Here is a 21146-nt window from a genome sequence, read left to right as displayed (position 1 = left end):
ACTCACATTTAGACCTCATTAATGATTACGACCTCCTATTCTTGAAAGTGTTGTTCACTTTAAATCAGTTCTGTTTGCTAAATGAGTGACATTCAGTGAGCCTTGGGGCCCGTTGACATCTGATCATGAATCTGAAAACAATTCTCCAGGGATCAACCCTATAAAATGTGACGCTATGATGGTGGCAACCATTGATGGGCCAACACGGTGCTATTTGATGTCTTAATAATCAGTGTTTCATACTATTTATTTTGCTTGCCAAACACACATGAACAAACCACTCCTCATATGAGCTTCATTGGGATTTAACCCATAATAATAAAGAAAATAATGTATCTGTCACACCGAGGCTACACTCGGTGGTGCCAAAATGTGTTATTAATGATCACTTCAGCAAAACACACTAGTGCTCACCTACCAAATCCCTAATAATCCAGGATTTTGTGATCACAGTATTTGATGCCACCAAACTTCAACAAATCATTCATGCCTTACAGACTTGTCTATCTTCTGTACCTTAATGCAGCATCCTAAGAGGTTTGATTATTACTGCACAAAGTGACACATTTTAGGTTTATGAGGCAGTTTTATCACATTGTTTATTTTATTATAGTGCATTTATATATACATTTGGATTCTGTGCCAGATATGTATAGATATGTCAGTATTGGGTAAAAATGCCAAACAACCTTCTTAAGATAGTATTTTTCAAGGCAAGGATGATATACAGAAGGATCTGTGTATTTGAAATATGGAGCATCATACAGAATTACTTTAACCTCAGCGTGGTGAGTTTGAGCTAAAATCTTCGATCATTTACAACCCCCTGCTTAGTATTTTGTTATATTTTTCTGTTTAAAGTGAGTAAAATGTACACCTGAGTTATTGCATACAGTTAAATTGGCACACAGCAGCAGCTCTTTCCCAGTGAGCTGACAAAGCAGGTGCACTCTGATGTGGTAACTTTAGTTCTGTACTTGTCCTGCAATAGTTAGAATTCAGACAATAATCTGATATGATTGCACACGGTTGGGGTAAACTGTGCTCGATATCAGATGGCGTTCGTCCAAAAGGCTGCTGTGTTGAGGGCATTTGTGTGCCACATTTACAGCGACTGTATTTTATGTGAAGTTGTGTGAGTGAAGTTGAACTGTAGGCCAATATTGGAGAGACTGTGCAGCACGACATGCCAGATGTACCACTGAACATTTCAAAAAACGGGGATGAGGGTTAACAAGATGGACTCACAAGCAGTATTTATCAAATCATTTTTGAAACTTTAAAAAAAGATCAAGGATCCGGTGTGTGTTTGACTCATTTGGTCCTATTAATGTTTACATTTCAAATTCAAATGCATCACAACTCACGCTTGTGAAGGTTGATTTGATTTCATTGCATCTTTTGCTCATCATGGTGTAATTTCTGTAAGGTGTTTAATGTTTAATATGCTGTAAATCTACTTACATATATTGCTGTATAAGTAACTTTATTTTTAATCGTCTGTTTCCAGAGAGATATGTTGGAGCTGTTCCCTAGCTGGTTTGAAGTGAAGTTTGTTATTATAGTGTTAAAAGGTAACTGAATGTAGCATTTTCCGATTACAGCCGTTTGCAGTGTGTTAGTCCAGAAAAGCACAATATTGTGACAGATTTCAAATGCTGCACATTTTTAAAACTTGTTAAACCTGTTCAGTTTCCTGACCACAAAGTGTTTCAGTACATCCTTCAATCAGTGAGGGTATAAGAAAAGGTGATTAATACTAAAGTTGCCCTTTGGTAGACATTATTTCTGATTATTATTCCCTTAACCTCTAATGACTACTTCATCTGTGTTCAAAAATTTTAAATTAACTCCCTAATAAAGTATAATGTTCACAAGCTTCAATCTACCAAATCAAATGCCACTACAGCCAAAGTGATACAAACTGACTCAATAGGAATAAGTCATTTACACTTTGCATTCATTACAATGAATATTTTTTAAAAAGAATGGCAAAAATAGTATTTGCCTGTTTTTGAAGTACACTGGGGTGATGTGATGTTAAGACTAACTGGATGAAATAAAGTTGATGAAATCTTGCATCTGCTCATGATTAGGTGCAGCTGGTGGCTCCACAGCACCATCTTCTGGTTTAAACTGGACACAGCCGAGTGACGTTAGAAAGGTGTTTTATTCCAAGGCACATAATGTTCACAAGAACTATGAAAAACAGCATACATGGACTTGCTTAACTTGACTGCACACAGACATGAAGCCCTGTGGACGTCTTTACAAAGCAATGCACAAAAACAACAGATTGGCATAACTGCACTCAGCAAGCTGTGACTGCTACAGAACATAATGCATCATGAGACAGCGGGAGGACAAACTGATGGCTCTTTCATAATCAGTGAGAAATACTAGCGAGGTTAAGACACAAAAGCAAGGAATAGCTGGACTGTAATGGTTATCTCCTGATTTGATACAGCAGATAGTAATGCAAATAAAATCTTTAATAATTTAACGAGAAAAAAAACTAAGCATCAATTGCAAAATTTACTAGTTGACCTCAATTTTACATGTGATCTTTATGAAACAATCTGCTAAATTCATCATCCGTCTCCCAGTGACTTGTTTGGTGTAACTGCTGGGACACAGCTGTGTTTAGTGAGCTGATCCTGCTGTGTTTACGGCTCCTCCTGGGTTTGAAGTGTGAATCATATGGAAAAAGCTGAGAATTTAACATTCTATCACTGAAAGTAATTCTTAGAAACAGTAACATCTTTCCTAGTGTGAAAGAACACAAAAGCCATTACAATTTGGCCTCTTCATAACATACTGCTTCACAACACAAAACCTTCCTTTTGCAACAAGCAAATGAAGTAATGCAAGAACATCTCATCCATGTAACAACTTCTGTTTAACAGCAAAACACCTTCGCATTCACGGACAGACATCTTTTATGATAAACCAAAGATGCAGAGGGGTTGACACAACTAAAGAAAAAAAGAGTCCTCTATAGTTGGCGTCAACATTCATAGTCAACCTTCTTCAGGTCTCTGAGTCATTGACCTTATCTCTGTTCACACTTTGCGCACTTGAAGTCCAAGGTCACCTCTGTACAGTGCTATCTTTGGAATGTGTTGTACTTTGCCAAGGTGGCATTTTGATTGGCACTTGGGAAACACTGACCTTTACAACTCACTCCGTTAGCATTCTGCACAAAAATCAGTTTGTAGCGAGTTGCAATACTTCTTTTGATTGCCGAGTTTTATGCCCTACCTTACTCAGTAATTACACATTTAAAGAGACTAAAAATTAAAAATTGGCATTTGGATTCAACAGCTTCAATTTTCACGATATATAATGAAAAAAAGATAAATAAAGGTAATATAAATACAATATATAATTATACAGCAGTGTTATAATTTTCCATATAAGGAACATTAGTTAAAATACAACTGTAGTGTCTACTCTTACAAGAGCCACCACTGTTAAAATTTCTTTGGATAGATGTTAAAGATTGTACTGGCAAACAAGCACAGTGGCAGAGCTGCTCATCACTCTGCTTCCTAGATGCGGACACCTGCTTCAAGGCGCTTTAGATGCTTCATGCTTCTGCACAGAGAGAGTGTCACAGGATGAAAGGGTTGCTCAAAGAGTGTGCCCGAGGGCAGTGACCTCAACAAAAGTCTGCAACTGTAAGAGAGGAAAACCACCCCAATGTGCTCTGAAGTGCATGTGATCAGCTGGTTGAAAGAAAACAAGGGGCATGTAAGCTTTTTTTCAAGTCAGCAGTGCTGCCCCGAGGCACCTACAACAGAAGGATAGGCTGTTATTGAATGTAACCCTTTCAGCTTAGCATGGCCTAGCCTCGAACACACGTAGCTACTTTCTACTTCAACTCTGAAAATGGTCGCTGGCCTGTGTGAGCTGTACGTATTCAGCACAGTTCCTCCTCACACAGCGCCTCCCCCACCAGCAGTGAGTGTTTGTCGGGCTCACTGAGTACCAAGCTGTTGAGTGAGTGCTTGTCAGAGCGCAGGGAGTTGATGGAGGCACGGCTGTAGTTGACAAAGCGGTCCAACAGGCTGAGTCTGGGGGAAGGACGACGCATCTCGCCCATGCCGATGTGAACGCTGACGTCGGACAGGCTGCCTTGCCGCCTGCAGTTACCCAGTCTGGCCTCCAACTTCTCAGCACTGGGCTTAGTGTAACTAATAAAAGGCACAGGGAGAAAGAGAGATGAATACTGAAGGTTATTGGAAAATTGGTTTTAGAGTAATATACTCAAAGTGGGAAAAAAGCACAGATAAAAAGGCCTCAACAAAACATTTAATATCTCATTACCATTTGAGTAGAAGAGAGGACAAAACCACAGAGACTGATGACAGCGCCATCGCAGCAGAGCCCATCCATGGCTGTAACACCAGACCAACGGGAAGGAATACACCTGCGGACAGACACACCTCATATTACTGCTGTGTCCGATATTACTGCAATGATCACAGTGTCATAATTTAAATAAATCTTGTCATCTTTTGCAGTCACCTACCAGCAGCGATAGGAATGCCAACCAGGTTGTAGATGAGAGCAAATACAAAGTTAATCCTGATCCTCTTGACGGTCTTCTTAGAGAGGTCAATGCTGGCCACCACATCCAGGAGGTCATTCTGTAGACGAGGCAAAGAGGGTCATTGAAAGGGCAGAAATATCAGATAAATTGTGCTTAGTGATAAAAAATTGACATTTTCATTTTATTAAACAGCTGATCTGTAGACCAGAGACATAAAATCATGACAGACTTTAAAAAAAATCCTCTCAGCTCAGATTCTCACCCTGATCAACACCACATCTGCTGCCTCTATGGCCACATCTGTCCCAGTTCCAATGGCGATGCCCACGTCAGCCATGGCCAGAGCGGGTGAGTCGTTGACACCATCACCCACCATGGCTACTCTCTTTCCTGCCTGCTGCAGCTGTTCCACCTTTGCCACCTTGTGGGAGGGCAGCACCTCAGCAAACACCTTCCTGATGCCCACCTGCGGGAGAGGCAGAGAGACTGACTGGCTCAGAAACACACAAGCCACAATACAGAATAGTAGACCTGGGCGATATGGCTAAAAAATATATTTTATATATTTCTGAGTAATACTAAAAGTTTTTTTACTACATAATAATTTGGTTACAGTTATAATAATGTGTTACCTTTTTTGTTTTTTTAAAAGGCAACATTTTAGTATTATATCACTAAGGCTTTCTTCTCAAACCGATGTATGTTTGTATGAAAGCACAGATTTTCACTTAATACAATATGTAGAAACTGAATCAAAAATATTCAACAAAAAACTGACCTTAGTCATATGTAGGGATGAAACAGTAGAATTCCAGACGGTTAGTATGACTGTCACAAATTTGAATTATCATAACAGAGTTCGATTACCGCGCCAAATCATGGTAAACAGGCTACTGTCCAGCATCATGTCACCCAGACACAGGCGCGCATATGCAGAATGCAACGTCATGAACACACGGCGGCTGAACGCAGTGACACCGCTCCACAGATTTTTCAGCTTCCAGATGACTGTGGTTGAATTTTTCTTTTTTTCCTATAGAAGTGCTGAGGGAACCTTGAATCGCTGTGAAAGGAGGCAACACTACAATCTTAGAGTTATCTTCATACCCCCAACCAATGAATGAATGGTTGGTAAGTTAACTTTTAGCTCAATGCATGATGTGTGGACTTCGGAATGAGGGAACATGTCATGGTTTAACTTGCTAACAGCTTGTAAACTGATGCTCAGTGTTACCTACTCTTCTAAAAACACTACACGTTGGTTCTGCTGCTGTATGCATCATGTGCCTGCAGACCATTTGCTCATTATACACATTACGTAGTGATTCTGATACCAATAGAGTACTTTAGGGCTGGACGATTAATTGCATTTGCGATATTATCGTAATATGTTAAAGTCAGATTTTCTAATTGCAAAGGCTGCAATTACACTCTGGTCACATGACATGCGAGACTAAAGCAGTCTGCACACGTTACGCTGTACCTTAACTTGTTGATGTACAATGGCCTTAAGCTTGACAGAGGCTGACACTACAGAAACTTTAGTCTCACACAGGGAATGAAAGTAGCACCTGCCACCCACGGGTAAATTGGTGGACTTAGGGCTGTAGCTAACGATGATTTTAATACTCAAAGCTTCTATAGATTATTTCAACGATTCATCGATGCCTCGTTTAAGAAGTACTTTTGCTTGGCGGCAGCGGCATGAGTTAACTCATGACTGTGAGGTTACAACTCACGGCCCAAAAAGGAGAACAACAAACGCCCCTTCAACTCAACAATCAATCATGATTTCAGTTAAATGCTAAAGTTGCTGTTACGGTTACCTTGGCTGTGGTCCGCTGGCAGAACACCGGGGCTTTCTGATCAGGTGCCATTGTGCTGTTGCCGAGGCAACATAAGTTTCTTTTTTTATGGTAACATTACAGAGTTGTTGTTTCCTTTAGCTTGAACTAATCCCATGCTTTGGACACTTTCTCCTTTGTCCCTCGCTATTTTCTCTCTCTTCCTCCACTTTGCAACAGCTCCATTATAATCACGTCGTGTTCACAGCGTAAGCGCGATGTGCCACAGTAATAAATGTCCCTGCGAAACACTGTGCTGTATAGTTATATGGATTAAACAAAGCACTGATGCAAAGAATTTGTGCAATGCATTTTATTAATCGATTTTTTCAGCCCTAGTAGTGGTTGAACAACAGAAAGACGTGTGTAGTAAGGTAAGCGTATTGTGGCGATCGGCGCCTGTGTCACACACACAGCCACCAGTAAGCTCAGGAAATATCTGTTTCAAACACGGCCTTTCAAACCAAACTCACAAGTCCGAAAGAGGCGCAGTCTGTCCCGTGTTACAGCCTTGTTACAGCGCAGGCTGCGGGAGAGGAGTGGAGGAACTCCGGTGTTGTCAGAGAATTACTAAGCTTGTCTATTAAACATGAGAGGCGTCACTTTGTTTTGAATTGAACCTCAGACTGAGTTTTTCTGAGTTTGTTTACTGGGACATAGAAAAGGGGTTTTTGATGAGAGATAGACTCTTTGTATTGAGAACTTACTGTTTAATACACTGGTGTATCGTATTATTTAATGCTATGACTTGTCATTGTCTTTCTCATATTATTATAATTTGATGCAACACATGCATCACCTAATTTCATCATAACACAGGCTTGGCCTACAAGAAAGAACAGTGTATGTTTAATATTGTGGTGGTCATAATGATGTCCGCTGCTTGTCCGTTTTGAATAATACAGAAGGTAAAGAGCTTAAAAATGAATCGCATATTAAATCGCAATATTAGTAAAAAAAAATCTCAATTAAAGCTGCAAGCAGCATTGAGCAGGCCCTCGCACTTGTAGCGCGTCCGGGTGTGAGGCGGCCGCGTTGCATATTCTGGATCTATGGCAAGCCATTAGTGCCAAAAAAACGCCACTCTTGTGGCATATTTTGCTAACAAAACGGCGTTTAAAACGGCGTTTTGTGTATAAAAACGTCGCGAAAAACGACACGCTGTAAAAAGCTCTACAAAGCTTTGTAGAAACAAGGGTAGGCTCGCTATCAATACTGCACAGACTGAAGGGCTCATAAAAAGACAAATGAGGCTTAAACTGTTCACTGATGACCATGTAAAGATAGTTGTTCCACTTATGGTGATTTCTTACTTTCTTTGTGTTTGTATGTTCTATTTTAGGAGATACTTTAATCTGACAGTGATGATAAATAAAAAGCAAATTAATTATTTATGTCAAATTTGATCTAAAATCATCAATCAATAGATGTTACAAGCTATAACCTAGAGTAGCTAAATATTTTTAGTAAATGTAGTCAATTTACTTGATCAGTCTGGGACTTTTGTGTTGAGTTTTTCATGCTTGTCTGTGGTTACTTTCTGCCTTTAGGTGGCTACGATCACAGTAAAGTAGATCAGTGCTGAATTAGTGTGGTCTGTTCTTCTTCTGTACTGATTGGGTGACAACACTTCAAATTTAGTGGCCGAAGAGTTGATCTTTGACGCCACGCCACGGACACGCCCATTGACGGAAACTCACAAATAGCACAACTTTTCATCGTCAATGCCTTTAGAAGGCACATCAGAAATCTGAAGTCGATCCGACTAAATCCCGAGTCATTTTGCCACGCCCATGCGCGACACCCATAAAATACAAAATTTTTCACCACTTCTGACATGTGTGCAAAGTTTGGTGAGTTTGAGTATGTTTAGGCCCCCAAAATTGAGCTTACTTTGCAGAAAAAAAAAAAAGAAAAATCTTTACAATTTCAATAGGGACCTCGCACGGTTCGTGCTCGGGCCCTAATTAGATAAATCGTTCAACCCTAGAGTACTTCATTCAATACCTTGTACAGAGCAGTGTTAAATGATTCCAGAAGATGAAACCAATGGAAAGCAAAGCTTGTGGTGATGAACTTGCAACAGTGATGAACATGCCTGAGACCACAGCTGAAGGTGAAGGGGCTGCTAAAATCTTACATGGACTTACAACCGGGTGCAGACACATAAGGGAAAAAAAAGAGCAGTGCTCTTCTCTTTCTTTCAGTGTGTTGCTAGCGTGTTTGGCTGTAAGCAATTTCATACAAATAATAATTTTTTGCCGTGATCGGTTTACAAAAAGGATCGAATGAGGTACTGGTTTGACGTTTCGATACTACTCGATACTGGGCTGTTTCGGTCGATACCTTAAAAGGTATCTCTACTTGATACCCATCCCTACAACCAACATATCTTGTTAAAAATCTGGCAGTGGTCTAATTGGTTATAAAACTCTTTCAACAGGAGAAATACTGCCGACTCCTACAAGACTCCTCTATATTGATGTAAAATTGTGCAAGGGGTAATTGCAGTTAGTATCACTGTCTGCTTAAAACTTATTTGTATTTATGTCAATTGTGCATGGGGTCATACTTTCTTTCTTTGATGTGGTTTTCATGTTTTCATGTTCTGTTCATGCAAACAGAAAGTTGCTAATTTTATTTGTGTCATTTCAATTTAAAATTTGGTGAAATGGTTTGAGTGTGTGATTCAGAGCTTTTTGAACATTTTCAGCACATTTTACCACTACCGCGATAATACTGATAACCGTGATCACTTTGGCCACAATAATCATGATGTAAATTTTCGTTTCATATCTGGTCATTTCACCCAGCTCTATATCCAAACCCTGTCCGTACCTGAGCAGCAATGGCTCGTGCCGTCTTGCTGTTGTCTCCGGTCATCAGCACAACTTCCAGACCCATGTTGGTCAGAGTGCGTACTGCCAGCTCAGCCTCTGGTTTCACTGTGTCCGCTATGGCTATCATCGCACACAGCAGATCTACGCACAAATGAAAATAAGACTACGTAAGTATTTTCTCTACCTAAGTTTTAAGCAAGAACAAAACCCTCATCAGTCGGTAAGGAAATGATGGCAAACAGACTAGATTTCATGTTAAACTCACTGTTTACAGCTACCAGGACAGCAGTGCGTCCTCTGCGCTCATGCTCCATCATAGCATCGTCTATATCTGGTCTGATCTGCAGGCAGTTTCGCCTCATCCACTCTCTATTGCCAATCAGGACAACATAGGTGGATGTCTGGGCAAGGCCTACACACAGAGGGATTACTTGGGTTAGACAACAGCAAAGGAAACATAAAAGTGAATGACATTTACTGCGACTGCGTTTCCCAACATACTTAGTGGCTGTGGGTCCATGATGAGTGGATGGGAGCTGGTGGACATCCGAGTGTCACTGATCTGCACGAGTACATTGTTGCGCTGGTTGTTATCCTCACTGTCGCTGTCCCCCTCTCTCAGCAGGGTCTCTGTGTTGCTGACCTGACATCGGATGCCACAGCCGGGCACTGCCTGAAAGTCTGTGCATGTGCCCAGAGCCTCTGTGCCAAGCTCCTGCACACAGATAGTAATGGATGTCAACGGAGATAAAATGGTGGACTGGTGATCTGAGACAAGGATTTGTTGGAGGCCATGTGGGGGTTAAATGTGAGGTAGACCAACCTGTTTGCAATATTTGGTGACAGCTGCTCCCAGAGGGTGTTCACTGTTGTTTTCAGCTGTACCCACGATGGCCAGCAGTCGTGAACGAGGCATCTTGTTCCCTTCCACAACGATCTTGACTTGGATAACCTTCGGGGCACCATATGTGATGGTTCCAGTCTTATCAAACACCACCGACTGGACCTGGTCATAAAACGAGATACGATAAGAATAAAAAAAGAAATACCATCAGGCTGAATTTAAAGTGTTTTTACGTTATTAATCACAGTTATATCTACATTATTGTGGTACTGTAACCCAGGAAACCAGAAGCAACGTGTTTAAATTCACAGGTTACATCATTGGCTGACTACATAGGGGTGTCAGAATATCATAATTAACGCACCTTATGTGCCATCTCAAGTGGCTCTCCTCCCTTTATTAGGATGCCATTTTGGGCTCCAACCCCTGTGCCAACCATGACAGCTGTCGGGGTTGCCAAGCCAAGGGAACAGGGACAGGCGATGCATAATACTGTGATGGAGGCCTGGAAGGCGAACCGGATCACTGCCTCGACCCTGGAAATGCTCTTGTCGTAACCCTGCAAATGGGTAATAAAAGTTGTTAGCTTTTCTTTTATATGAATTACAATCCCTTTTAAAATTAAATAATATGGTAAAAATATTTGATGCAGTGATACTTAGACATTAATTATATACAATGATAAAATATAATAATTATTTTAATTAGAGGAATGAATTTCCTGATACTATACTGAGGAGCTTGATACAGTCAGATAGCGAGATTGAAAAGAAGACTCACAGGAAAGTACTTTTCCACTAGAGAGAAGTCTAAAAACCCAATGGCGATCCAGGCGAACAGCGTAAGGACAGATACGGCAACAATAAAGGGTACAAAGTAGCCACTGATCTTATCCGCATACTGCTGGATGGGAGCCTAAAAATTAAATGACAGAAATGAAACACCTGCACAATTACCACCAAAACAGGAAGAAACAGTGCAGATCTTAAACCAAACAATTCACCTTTGAAGTCTGAGCCTCCTCCACTAGTTTGACAATCTGAGACAGCGTGGTGTCCATGCCAACATGTGTTGCACTGATGAGCAGAGAGCCATTCTGGTTAATGGAGCCCGCGATCACAGAGCTTCCAAGCTTCTTAGTCACTGGCATGGCCTCACCTGCAGCCGCAAAGCCACTGGTCAGAAAAAAAAACAGTCCCAGGCAGCAGAAAACAGAAGATACTGGTGTTGTGGCAGAACAAACGACTCATATTGAGGCTAATAACTGTTGGGGTTAAGGGTCTTAATATTGCAACAGTAGACAGCCCAATACAGGACACTTAAAACTGTACATTTTAACCATGAATAATCTAATGCGGAATGCAATGATAAACATTATAGAAATTATTGAACAAAGAGTATATTTTGAGTATTAATTGACGTAATCAATTTACATCAATTTGTGTTTGCTAGTAACATTTTTAGATTATCACATCCTCTCTTTAGATCTGCAAATTGTCAGTGTACATTTATTGTGTTCATTGCAAATTGACAGCAGAAGCAGGAGTGTGTGCAAATCAGATCTCGTGCGTTGGCTTTTAGCATATAAATGCCACCAATACTGATATCGAGCCCCTAATCCATACTAATAGATACATGGTCCTTTACTCACTGTCACCAACCTGTGATGAGAGACTCGTCGGCCATGGAGTGTCCCTCAATGACCCTCCCATCTACTGGAAACTTCCCTCCAGGAACAACTTTCACCACATCACCCCTCTGCACCAGCTCCACATCGACCTGCTCCTCACTGGAACACACATGGATTTCAAACTAATGTAAATGTTGTACACAATAAACTGCCAATACAATGCTAGACTGTTACTATTAATACACTATTGTTGTAATTATATTGTTCAATAAAGCAAGTCATCTAAAGTCCAAAATGAGATTAAATCTGAAACCCAGTTTTAACCAAGAAAAATATTTGTCCTCTTCTTACTGTGGAAAGTCCCTTCTACTCACATTTCAACTGCAAATATTTGATATGTTGTAAGCTAAAACCAACTAAATATATGAACGGTTCTTGTAAGCACTGAGTACCTGAGAATAGACTTGTCACTGCTCAGAGTGACCACCGTGGCCTCAGTTGCTTGTAGAGACATCAGCTTGGACAAAGCCTCAGATGTCTTGCTCTGGATGAAAGAAGGCGGCACACAAAACAATTTCCAAGTGATTAATAAATTTAACTGAGGTGCTGCATTTCAACATCAATTCAATCTTTATTGTCCCACCAGGGGAAATCTGATTGCAATAGGGTTAAAACAAACATACATGAGACATTAACAAAGATAAGAACAGCTGTTACCATTTATAAAAAAATTTTGTTCATCTAAAAGTCCTCAAAAAGTTGAGATGGTAGCCTCAACACTGTAGGGTGCTTCAGAGCAGCAGCTCAGGCTCAGTGCAAATTTAGGGCATTAATTGCCGTGGTTGCAAAGGAAAATTTGTATCTGTTAGTTAGTTAATTTATTTTTGCTTTGCAAGATTCCCATACCAAGTTATGCAATAAAAAGTTAAAACTGATTCAATAAAAGATTTATAAAATAGAGTCATTAAAGTTTTGTCCACAATAAAGGTATTCAGTCTGCGCACAAAATGAAGCCTCTGAAGACCCTTCTTGTAGACAGCAGAAGTGTTATGGTAAAAGTTATACACAAATAAACATTACAAGTCATCGATATAAACAATAATGAGCTCAACCTTGGCTATCTGTTCCAGCCAGCGTCCCAGGGAGATGAAGACAAAGAGCATGGGCGGTGTGTCGAAGAAGGTGATGGGGTTGACTTTTGCCTTCTCCACCATGGCCACTATTAGGACAATCATTGAGTAGGTGAAGGCTATGGTGGTAGCCAGGACTATTAGTACATCCATGTTGGCAGATCGGTGTATGAGTGCTTTGTAGGCTTGAATGTAGAAGTAGCGACCTCCGATAAACTAAAGAGAGGAAAAACAGAAAAGCTTGTATTCACTAAACCACAAACATTTCTCCCTCTCTCCTGAAAGAGTGCCTCTTTTGTGTTTGTTGAAATTTCCATATCATGTTTCCTGGAAGGGCAGCTAATCTCTCTGAATTACCTGTACAGGCACACAAAAGAGGAAGGAGAGAAGGTTCATAATGGAGAGGCCTGGAAGCAGCTGTCTCTCCAGGAACATGGTGGAGTGGTACTGGTTGCGGTCCTCCACTGTGGTGTTGTGCTGATGTGAAACACTCATCTGGTGGTCCATAATAATCATGTAGGTCATCATGCCCATCACAGGCACGCAGAAAAACAAGCTCACCAGGAAAGATTTCCTCCACCTTAGACAGTGGAGACAGTTGTGGGTTAGAATTTTTATTTATTTTATTGTGTGATCTAGGATTTTATTCTCCTTACAGAGGGGCAAAGAAAATGTACATGGAGATTCTTCATCACTAGAACCAACATTGACCCAAAAATACTGCATATACTGTATATAATGTTGAACATATCCTGGGTCATATGTATACACATTTGAGCCAGTATTCCTATATATAAAGTATTACATAAATAGTAGATAACAAAAATGCAATCATAACCATGCCCCTTATGACCTTCATTCCCATCTTATTCCCACATACAGTATAATCATGTCAGTATCATATGTTGTATCAACATTATCCCCCAACTAGAGTTCTCTATGTTGACATGAAGCTCTCTAAAAACTCCAAAACAAGGCTTAATTTATATTTTCCCTAGCACTAATGGTCCAAGCTATATGTAGTTTGTAGTTCTAGAGAAGCTGGGTGTTGTAATAACAGAATCCATCGAGTTATGTTAAGCCGGAGGTGTTTCCACCTCTGTACAAGCATTTTCAGCAACCTAGAAACAGAAGTGTTTTCTATGAAAAAATAAGATGAATTGTTGAGATATCATTACAAAAAAACATTTGGATCATTAGCAATTCAAGCTACATCCTACAACACACTTGTCACATGAACAAAGTTAAAGTTGGGAGAGATGGATTCAAATTGATAAACAAGCAAAAACGTCTTGTGTGTTCTTGCTGTACAAAAACAAAGTGCTACTTACTGTCGTATCTCTTTGCTGTGGTCCAGGTGACTGGCACTGCGGTCTCTCTTTACCAAAGATGCTTCATAACCCAGATTCTGCAAATAACAGTAACTACTGATCAAACACATGGTTAAGCACTTCATATATGGAAAATTATTTTTAAATTTTATTATCCATTTTATTAATAATTTTATTTTCCACTTCGCTTGATTATCAGTTGGTGTTAACATGCAAAAAGAAACCCTGCTAAAAATAACTGAACAAATGCATAAATAACAGACAGGGATGGGAATCATACCTCAATCAGCTTGATGATGTCTCGCGGCCCAATAATTTCAGAGTCGTACTTAATGTGTGCCTTGTTGGTTGCCAAGGCAACAGAGGCATATATAATCCCCTTTTCTCTCATCAGGCTGGATTCGATTTTGTGAACACAAGAGGCGCACGTCATTCCCCTGAGCTGAAAAGGAGCAGTCAAATAGAGAAAAATATATTAAAGAGGGTATGAAGTGAGGATATATTTCCATCTCATTACTTCAATTTCATCTGCTGAAAGGGAGGTCACATGTGTTCCAGTCGCCTCAACTAGTGATAGAAATTTTGATTTTATGGATTTCAAATTGTAGAACTAAATTATGTATCTTGTTGTCTTAATACAACACAATTATAATGTCAATGCAACCTTTCGTTGACTCACCACTAGTTCTAGGTTTCCATCTGAACCTTCATAGTTCTCCATCACAGAGGCGGTGAAGCCCAGCTCTTTCACACACTCAGCTATCTTCACAGGGTCCATGAGTTCAGGGTTATAACGCACCTCTGCTTTACTGGCCATTAGTGCTACCAAAACCGAGTAGATACCTGCACAACATTAAAGAAAATTCTTTAACTCCCATTTAAAGAGATAGAAATAAATCTTAAATATTTGTGTGCTTTTATACCAGTTTCATTCTTGAGGTTTCGCTCAATGTTTGCCACACAGGAAGCGCAGGTCATCCCTCCGATCTGGATGTAGCATTTAGAGTATGCGTCGCCGCTGCGTCCCTGGGGGGTTTCTTTGTGCAGGTCTATGTCCAGCTCCTTATCTTTCACAGGTACTAGACTCGAAGATTTAGAGTGGCTGGGATTGGGTGCAGGCAGCAGAGAATTTGTCTCTGTAGAGAACAAATTGTAATTCTTAAAAGGGAAGCAAAATTTGCTAGCTATGATGTCTCAACCTCACAGCTCATGTGCCCCTACTGGCTGAGAAGCATCCAGAGGCAACATTAAACTTCTGTAATTTGGCAATTCTCCAGTCAAAACACCAGAATAAAACTGCATTGAGAAATTAGCTGACTCAACCACCACAACATCTATCCTCTCACCAGGTAGGAAGGCATCAAAGCCCATGTCTTCTATGGCCTCCCTCAGCTCCTCTGGTGAAGTCAGGAGAGGATCATACTCAAAGATCCCCTGGTGATCAGCCAGAGAGACCTGGGCTGACATTACCCCCTTCCTTTGGGAGATCATGCCTTCAATGGTCTGGACACAGGAGTTGCATGTCATGCCCTCAATGTGAATATTAACTTCAGATGCCAGAGGCTGGGTAAAACAAGGCTGTGAGGCAGCAGGGTTGGCCTGAGTTGCTCCTGCAGACCGAGGTGATATTAAGGCAGGCGTGGGAGATATGGATACAGGACTGAGAGGGCCAGAGGAGTCCCAGGGTTGAGTCTTGAAGTTTCCTGGAGGCAGCGCTTCAATTGCCTGCTGCAACTGATTAACTGTGACCTTTTGAGGATCATAGCAGATGGAGGCCTTCTCCTTCTCCAGACAGACCTCCACAGAGGAGACACCAGGCAGCATAGAGATATTGTCTTGGATATTGACCACACATGAACGGCAGTGCATGCCTTTCACCCTGAGCGTAACAAGTGTCGTGTCTATGAAGATTTCTTTCTCCTCTGATGTCTCTGACACAGTAGAAACTGTTGGTTTTTGAGAGTCAATAAAACGTTCGATTTCGCTGGGGGACAGCTGCAGAGGGCGAGGCTTGGACTTGACAGACGCCTTGAAGCCGGCCACAGCAATCTGGTCGATGATAGTTTGGACAGTGATGAGGTAAGGCAGGTACACGATTGTAGCTTCCTGAGTCTCTAAAACAACTGAGGAGAATAAAGACATGACAAAGTTAAAAAAAAATACAAACACAAAGCATAGAGAACTTAAAAGTAAATAATTCATTAGAACAGGAAGGAAATTTGCATGAAAAGATGACGGCAGATGTTTGATCAATGACGCATACAAAATTTAAAATCCAGTTAAAATTTGTTTAAGATCCTCTGGAAATGTCTTTTATCTGTGCCAAAGGCCTGGCTTAAAACTAGAGGGTACAGCCTTTGCAGTCGAGGCTCTGAGGCTCTGAAATGACCTGCCCGATTTTTAAAATAGTTTTGTAAAACATTTTTCTGTCTGTGATAATTGAAGTATTCTTACTCTTTTTATTTCTGTTTTAATAAGGTGACTGAAATCAATTAATTTATTTAAATTTTCTGCCTTGTGTGAAGCACTTTGTAACTTCAGTTTTAAAAAAGTCCTCTATAGATTAAAGATATTATTATGAAACTGTCATGAGTAGTTTTTTAGTGCTTTGAAAATAAAGAAACAATGCATCTAGAATATACAGCACACAGCTGGCAGCATTTACAACCCGTTAATGCACAATGACAATTCTGTACTCAGCAAACATAATTCCGTCTGTCTACATGTCGCTGCTTACAACAATACCAGTGAAAGGATTTCATGAGTCATGGTCAAACTCCACTGAGCAATCTGTCAGTGGTGAACATATATAGAGCCTGACATATTCAGTGGCATGACACCTATCTGTAAGATATGCAGCACTGTGTTACATCACCACTTCCAGCTCAGACAGTAAAATAATATGTGACTAGAAGCTTGTTAACAGGTCAATTATGTCACCTTTGAGCTTTTCAATTCCTTTCAGTTTTCCTATCTTTCCTTCAATAGTGGTCGTGCAGGAGTGACAAGTCATTCCTTCAATGCGCAACTTCAGGAGTGTCACCCCACTTCCTGTGGTGTGAGATGGGGACATGGTTGGGTCTTTTTGCATTGGGTTGCTGGGTGTGGGCATCTCCACAGGCATTACGCTGGTCACCTTCTCACTCAGCTGCTGCGAAGAAGTCAGGGAGGGAACAAAGGTGACAGTGAGACCCATTTGGCCCGGGCTCTCTCGGACATCCAGAACTCCTTGAATCTGAGATAGCTTCTCCAAAGCCTCCTGTTGCGCTGTATGTGTCAGGCCTGAGGTGGGTATAAGCTGGGTATCTGTAGAGACGGGTGTGGCTGCACTGGACTCTGAAAGACTTGATTCAAAGCCCATGTCCTCGATGGCCTCAGACAGAGACTCTGGGCTGTGTTGGCTGTGGTCAAATATGACAGTGGCATTCTTCTGCTCTAAAGAAACCTACAAAATAAAAGTCAAGTTATGGGTTATTAAATAAATACAATAGAAATTATATTCATAAAATGTGAAAGAAATTCATAATTCTGAGATGCCTTCACAGGTGGCGTTCCTTCTTCAGATTAATAACAACATGTGTAGAATTTTCTAATAAAACCACCGAAAGTGCATTAGTAAACCAAAAAACACTGTTAAGCACTAACACAGGTTTGTTTGAATTTGGTAAAGTGCTGGATTCGGTATATTATTTATGATAGAATGCTTATTTCAATAACTTTCTGTTTAATGACATTTTTACAGCCATACAGTGAATCTGTGTTATCTCAACAACTTCACAATATATATAAAAAGAGGTAAGATGAGTCCATGGCCTTGGTAAACTGAACTCACGGCATGTTTCATCAGCATGATGACCCTTAGCTCTTTCTCTTCAGAAAGAAGGAAGCATGTGACACGCTGAAGGGATCACTTGACTGAGCCATAAGTTACAAACAACTGTGGGGGTTTAGTAGTAAATGAGTGTGCCTGCCTGTTGGATTTTCCTTTTTTTCTAAGAATGAGAGACGGGAGAGGGCAAGGAATGAGACAATATTGTACTAAGAAAAATCAATTCACTCCTCCCAGATCATGTCTATACAAATTAACTTAAAAGGAACCAGGAACTAAATACTCTTAATACACAAATGACATTTCCTGTGGATACAGGCTGCATATCAATTTGCTGTCAGAGTCCTGCAAAGGGCAGAGCTCTATTGGGAACAAACTATTACATTATCTTCTCATTTAAGCATAGCCTGAGGGGTAAACACACAATAAACAAAAAAGCAGGCCACAACTATTGCCAGTTATCTAGCTCTCTCACGTCGACATTGATGTTACTTAGTTGTAAATCAGACCAGCTAGTCCTGAGGGAGAAAGACTGTGGGATTCTAAATGGGCAAGAACCTTAAGTCAACCTTAACATAAATGCATTTTCCACAAGGCTCTGATACTCTATTTTAACAACATTCATGGTAGTCATTTCTGTTTTAAAACTGGAAGTTGCAAGAAATTGTAAGTCAGCTAATTTCAACATCTGCACCTCAGTGTGGAAAATAATTGCTGAGCAACACTAAATGTAAAAAGTGTTCTTATATCTTAGTAAAGATTGCATTTACCTTTATATGTATCACTCCAGGAAGAGACCCGATGCGCTGCTCTATAGACTGGACACAAGAGCCACAAGTCATACCCTCCACTCCAAGGGAGACTGAACACAGCTTGACTTTCTGTGTCATGATTGCTTATTCTAAAGGACACAATAAGGACAACATTTATTGTCTAACATACCACTGCAAGTGTTTTACTTTAAAACAAGTGCAAAGAGGGAAAGCATCACACAACAATTGTTATGTTAGGATCTTGGAGAAAATAAACACCACCAGACTGAGACCTTTAAACATCTGTATTAAGTGTCAAAAATATAAGCTGTAACTACAACTATAAGCTTGAAAGCCAAAACGAGACAGCAAAACACTTCACAATACTAATTATTTAAAGAAAGCTGTGAGGAAACAACGGACAATTCTTGATTCTACACGTGACATTTCTACATTTGACTTTTGGCACCTTTCACTTTGTCCAAGATGTAACAATATGTAAAACCACAATGGAAGGATATTATTTCTGTGTTTCCTTGTTTGGATGGGCTAATGTAACGTGGTTATCAAGCAACATCAGATTAAAGCTTGAAAATGATGTCATTAAAACTACAATCCCTTCCATTTCATTGACACGCTGACAGAAAGCCAGGTGACACTTCTGTCCTTCAAGACTGGTGGTGCCAATTCAGCTGGCAGCTCAAAGTTTATCTGAAATTTGACCATTATCAACTTCTCTTGAGTTTTTGGGAAACAACCTTCCACACCAATACAAGGTCATCTTAGTTCTCAGTCTTGGTCATATGGAATACAGCCCTTTTGATTGTAAAGATAGTCCTCTGATCACAAACTGATGAGTCTCAGAGACAAACACTTCTCAGATTTTAGATACGTAATGAATGACCTTATCGGGCAGAAAACTAAGTATGGCAATAAAACCTGTCTTTCTGAGAATCACAAACAAGACAAATGCAATTCATTCAATATTAACACTGTCAACAAAAACCTGTTTTTGTGCTCCTTTAGGGAAAGGCAGTTGCCCATCAAATAAAACCAGCTACATGTAGTATTCATGACATTTAACGTATGCCGTTAGTTTTGCGACTTTTCGTGACGACTGAGTGAGTGAGATGCTCATACTACTGAATTTAATTTAACGTTAGCTAAGTCAGTTAGTTAGTTAAAACAGCTAACGTTAGCTTGACTAACTTAAGCTAAATAAGGTAACGTTAGTTAACGTTAACTTAGCTGTCGCTGTTGCTAAACTCACAAAACAAAGTCAAATCTCTTTAAAGTCAGCTGAGGTGCCAACAAGAACATACATCTTTCTGTAACCTTTTAAACAAAGTGTGCCGTCTATTAATACAGAGCTGGTGTTAGCATGAAAACAACTGCACAACTCTTACCTTATTCAAAGGAAAGTACTTAACTAGCTAACGTTGCAGGCTACTGACGTTGGCTGTCAGACTCTGTGGCTAAACTGAGCTAGCTAACTAGCAAGCTCCTTCTCTTCACCCTACGTTACAAGCAACAAAACTGACACGTCGTGGCATCGTGCTGCCTGCGAGGAACAGCGAAGAGTGCTTAAGTAATAGTTTTCTTCCCCCGTTATCACAAAACCCAGCTCTCTGAAGCTGCTTGTATGTCTACCTCTCATGCCGACGTGACTAACGTCTCCACACTGCGTCAGGGGCGGAGCTCTCGTGGCAAATCCATGTGCCCTGCATAATACCTGTCAGGCTGTATTCACTCAATAGACTGTGTGATTTTCTCCCATATAGTGTACCGCTGTTATGATTAAAACAATATTCACTTATATCTCTTGTGTGAACTGTGTTGAGACTTTATTAGATTAGACTATTGATTAGTCATGGGTTTTGGTAGGTTTACGGCAATGGATTTACAAAGGACGGCCTGACACGAAGTGTGAGCCTGAAAGGCTAAATTCAGGGTCATTCAGATAAAAGACAATATTAATTCGTCTCCTTCTTGACTCCTTTGTCCCTTAATTTACTTCCTCCTTTTCAACACCGGGCCAGTTATTGTTCCTTTGTCATCATTCATGCGTCCTGTTCCTCCAGGAACCACAAAGAGTCTGTGAAATGAGCTACATCACTGGTCAGACTGCCTAACTTGAGGCTCTTATACTATGTTGTGTTTGATTAAATTACACTGGTTGTCCTCATGGGGGCGGCACTTTAAACACGGGGTAAGGACCTGTGTCCACCAAAGCGTTTTTTGCCGGCTGAAAACACCACCTGCTGTTCTGATTTGGAAACGCCTAGCTGTGAGCGCTAGGGTGCGTTTTGGAGGCGCATTGTTTTTTTTCGAGACGCTGTGGTTGCTATGATACATAATTTCCGTGGAGGCGATGTGTTGCAAGTAGGGGAG

General features: G+C 40.5%; 1 protein-coding gene and 1 long non-coding RNA gene across 2 annotated transcripts; one reads left to right on the top strand and one right to left on the bottom strand.

Annotated features, from left to right (window-relative positions):
• Positions 1-2151: 2151 nt before the first annotated feature.
• On the bottom strand, positions 2152-20431 carry atp7a (ATPase copper transporting alpha). The gene is made up of 23 exons (XM_038700331.1): positions 20162-20431; positions 18774-18904; positions 17115-17619; positions 15521-16297; positions 15098-15310; positions 14854-15017; positions 14455-14616; positions 14175-14251; positions 13201-13423; positions 12826-13059; positions 12166-12257; positions 11745-11872; positions 11087-11241; positions 10864-10998; positions 10448-10642; positions 10063-10245; positions 9741-9954; positions 9505-9651; positions 9238-9380; positions 4818-5021; positions 4535-4652; positions 4330-4432; positions 2152-4196 (listed from the first exon to the last, which is right to left on the bottom strand). Exons 2-23 carry the CDS (start codon positions 18891-18893, stop codon positions 3923-3925), a joined length of 4566 nt encoding a protein of 1521 aa, XP_038556259.1. The 5' UTR covers positions 18894-18904; positions 20162-20431; the 3' UTR covers positions 2152-3922.
• Positions 5490-10300, top strand: LOC119889404. Its single transcript, XR_005442048.1, has 3 exons — positions 5490-5686; positions 9213-9406; positions 9862-10300. It is a non-coding gene; the product is annotated as an uncharacterized LOC119889404 (long non-coding RNA).
• Positions 20432-21146: the final 715 nt, after the last annotated feature.

Source organism: Micropterus salmoides, unplaced genomic scaffold (assembly GCF_014851395.1).
Source record: "Micropterus salmoides isolate LMB-PRFRI ecotype aquatic unplaced genomic scaffold, ASM1485139v1 Ms_hic_scaffold_5, whole genome shotgun sequence".
NCBI classification, from domain to species: domain Eukaryota; kingdom Metazoa; phylum Chordata; class Actinopteri; order Centrarchiformes; family Centrarchidae; genus Micropterus; species Micropterus salmoides.
The sequence above is the reverse complement of the archived record's forward strand: the minus strand, read 5'-3'. Positions and strand labels throughout refer to the sequence as shown.

Coding starts and splice junctions, on each gene's coding strand:
- atp7a (XM_038700331.1), bottom strand. CDS start 18,893: ATGACACAGAAAGTCAAGCTGTGTTCAGTCTCCCTTGGAGTGGAGGGT. Junction 11,873..12,165: donor AGTGACAAGTCTATTCTCAG/GTACTCAGTGCT, acceptor TGTGTGTTCCAG/TGAGGAGCAGGTCGATGTGG. Junction 9,955..10,062: donor TCACCAAATATTGCAAACAG/GTTGGTCTACCT, acceptor ATCTGTGTGCAG/GAGCTTGGCACAGAGGCTCT.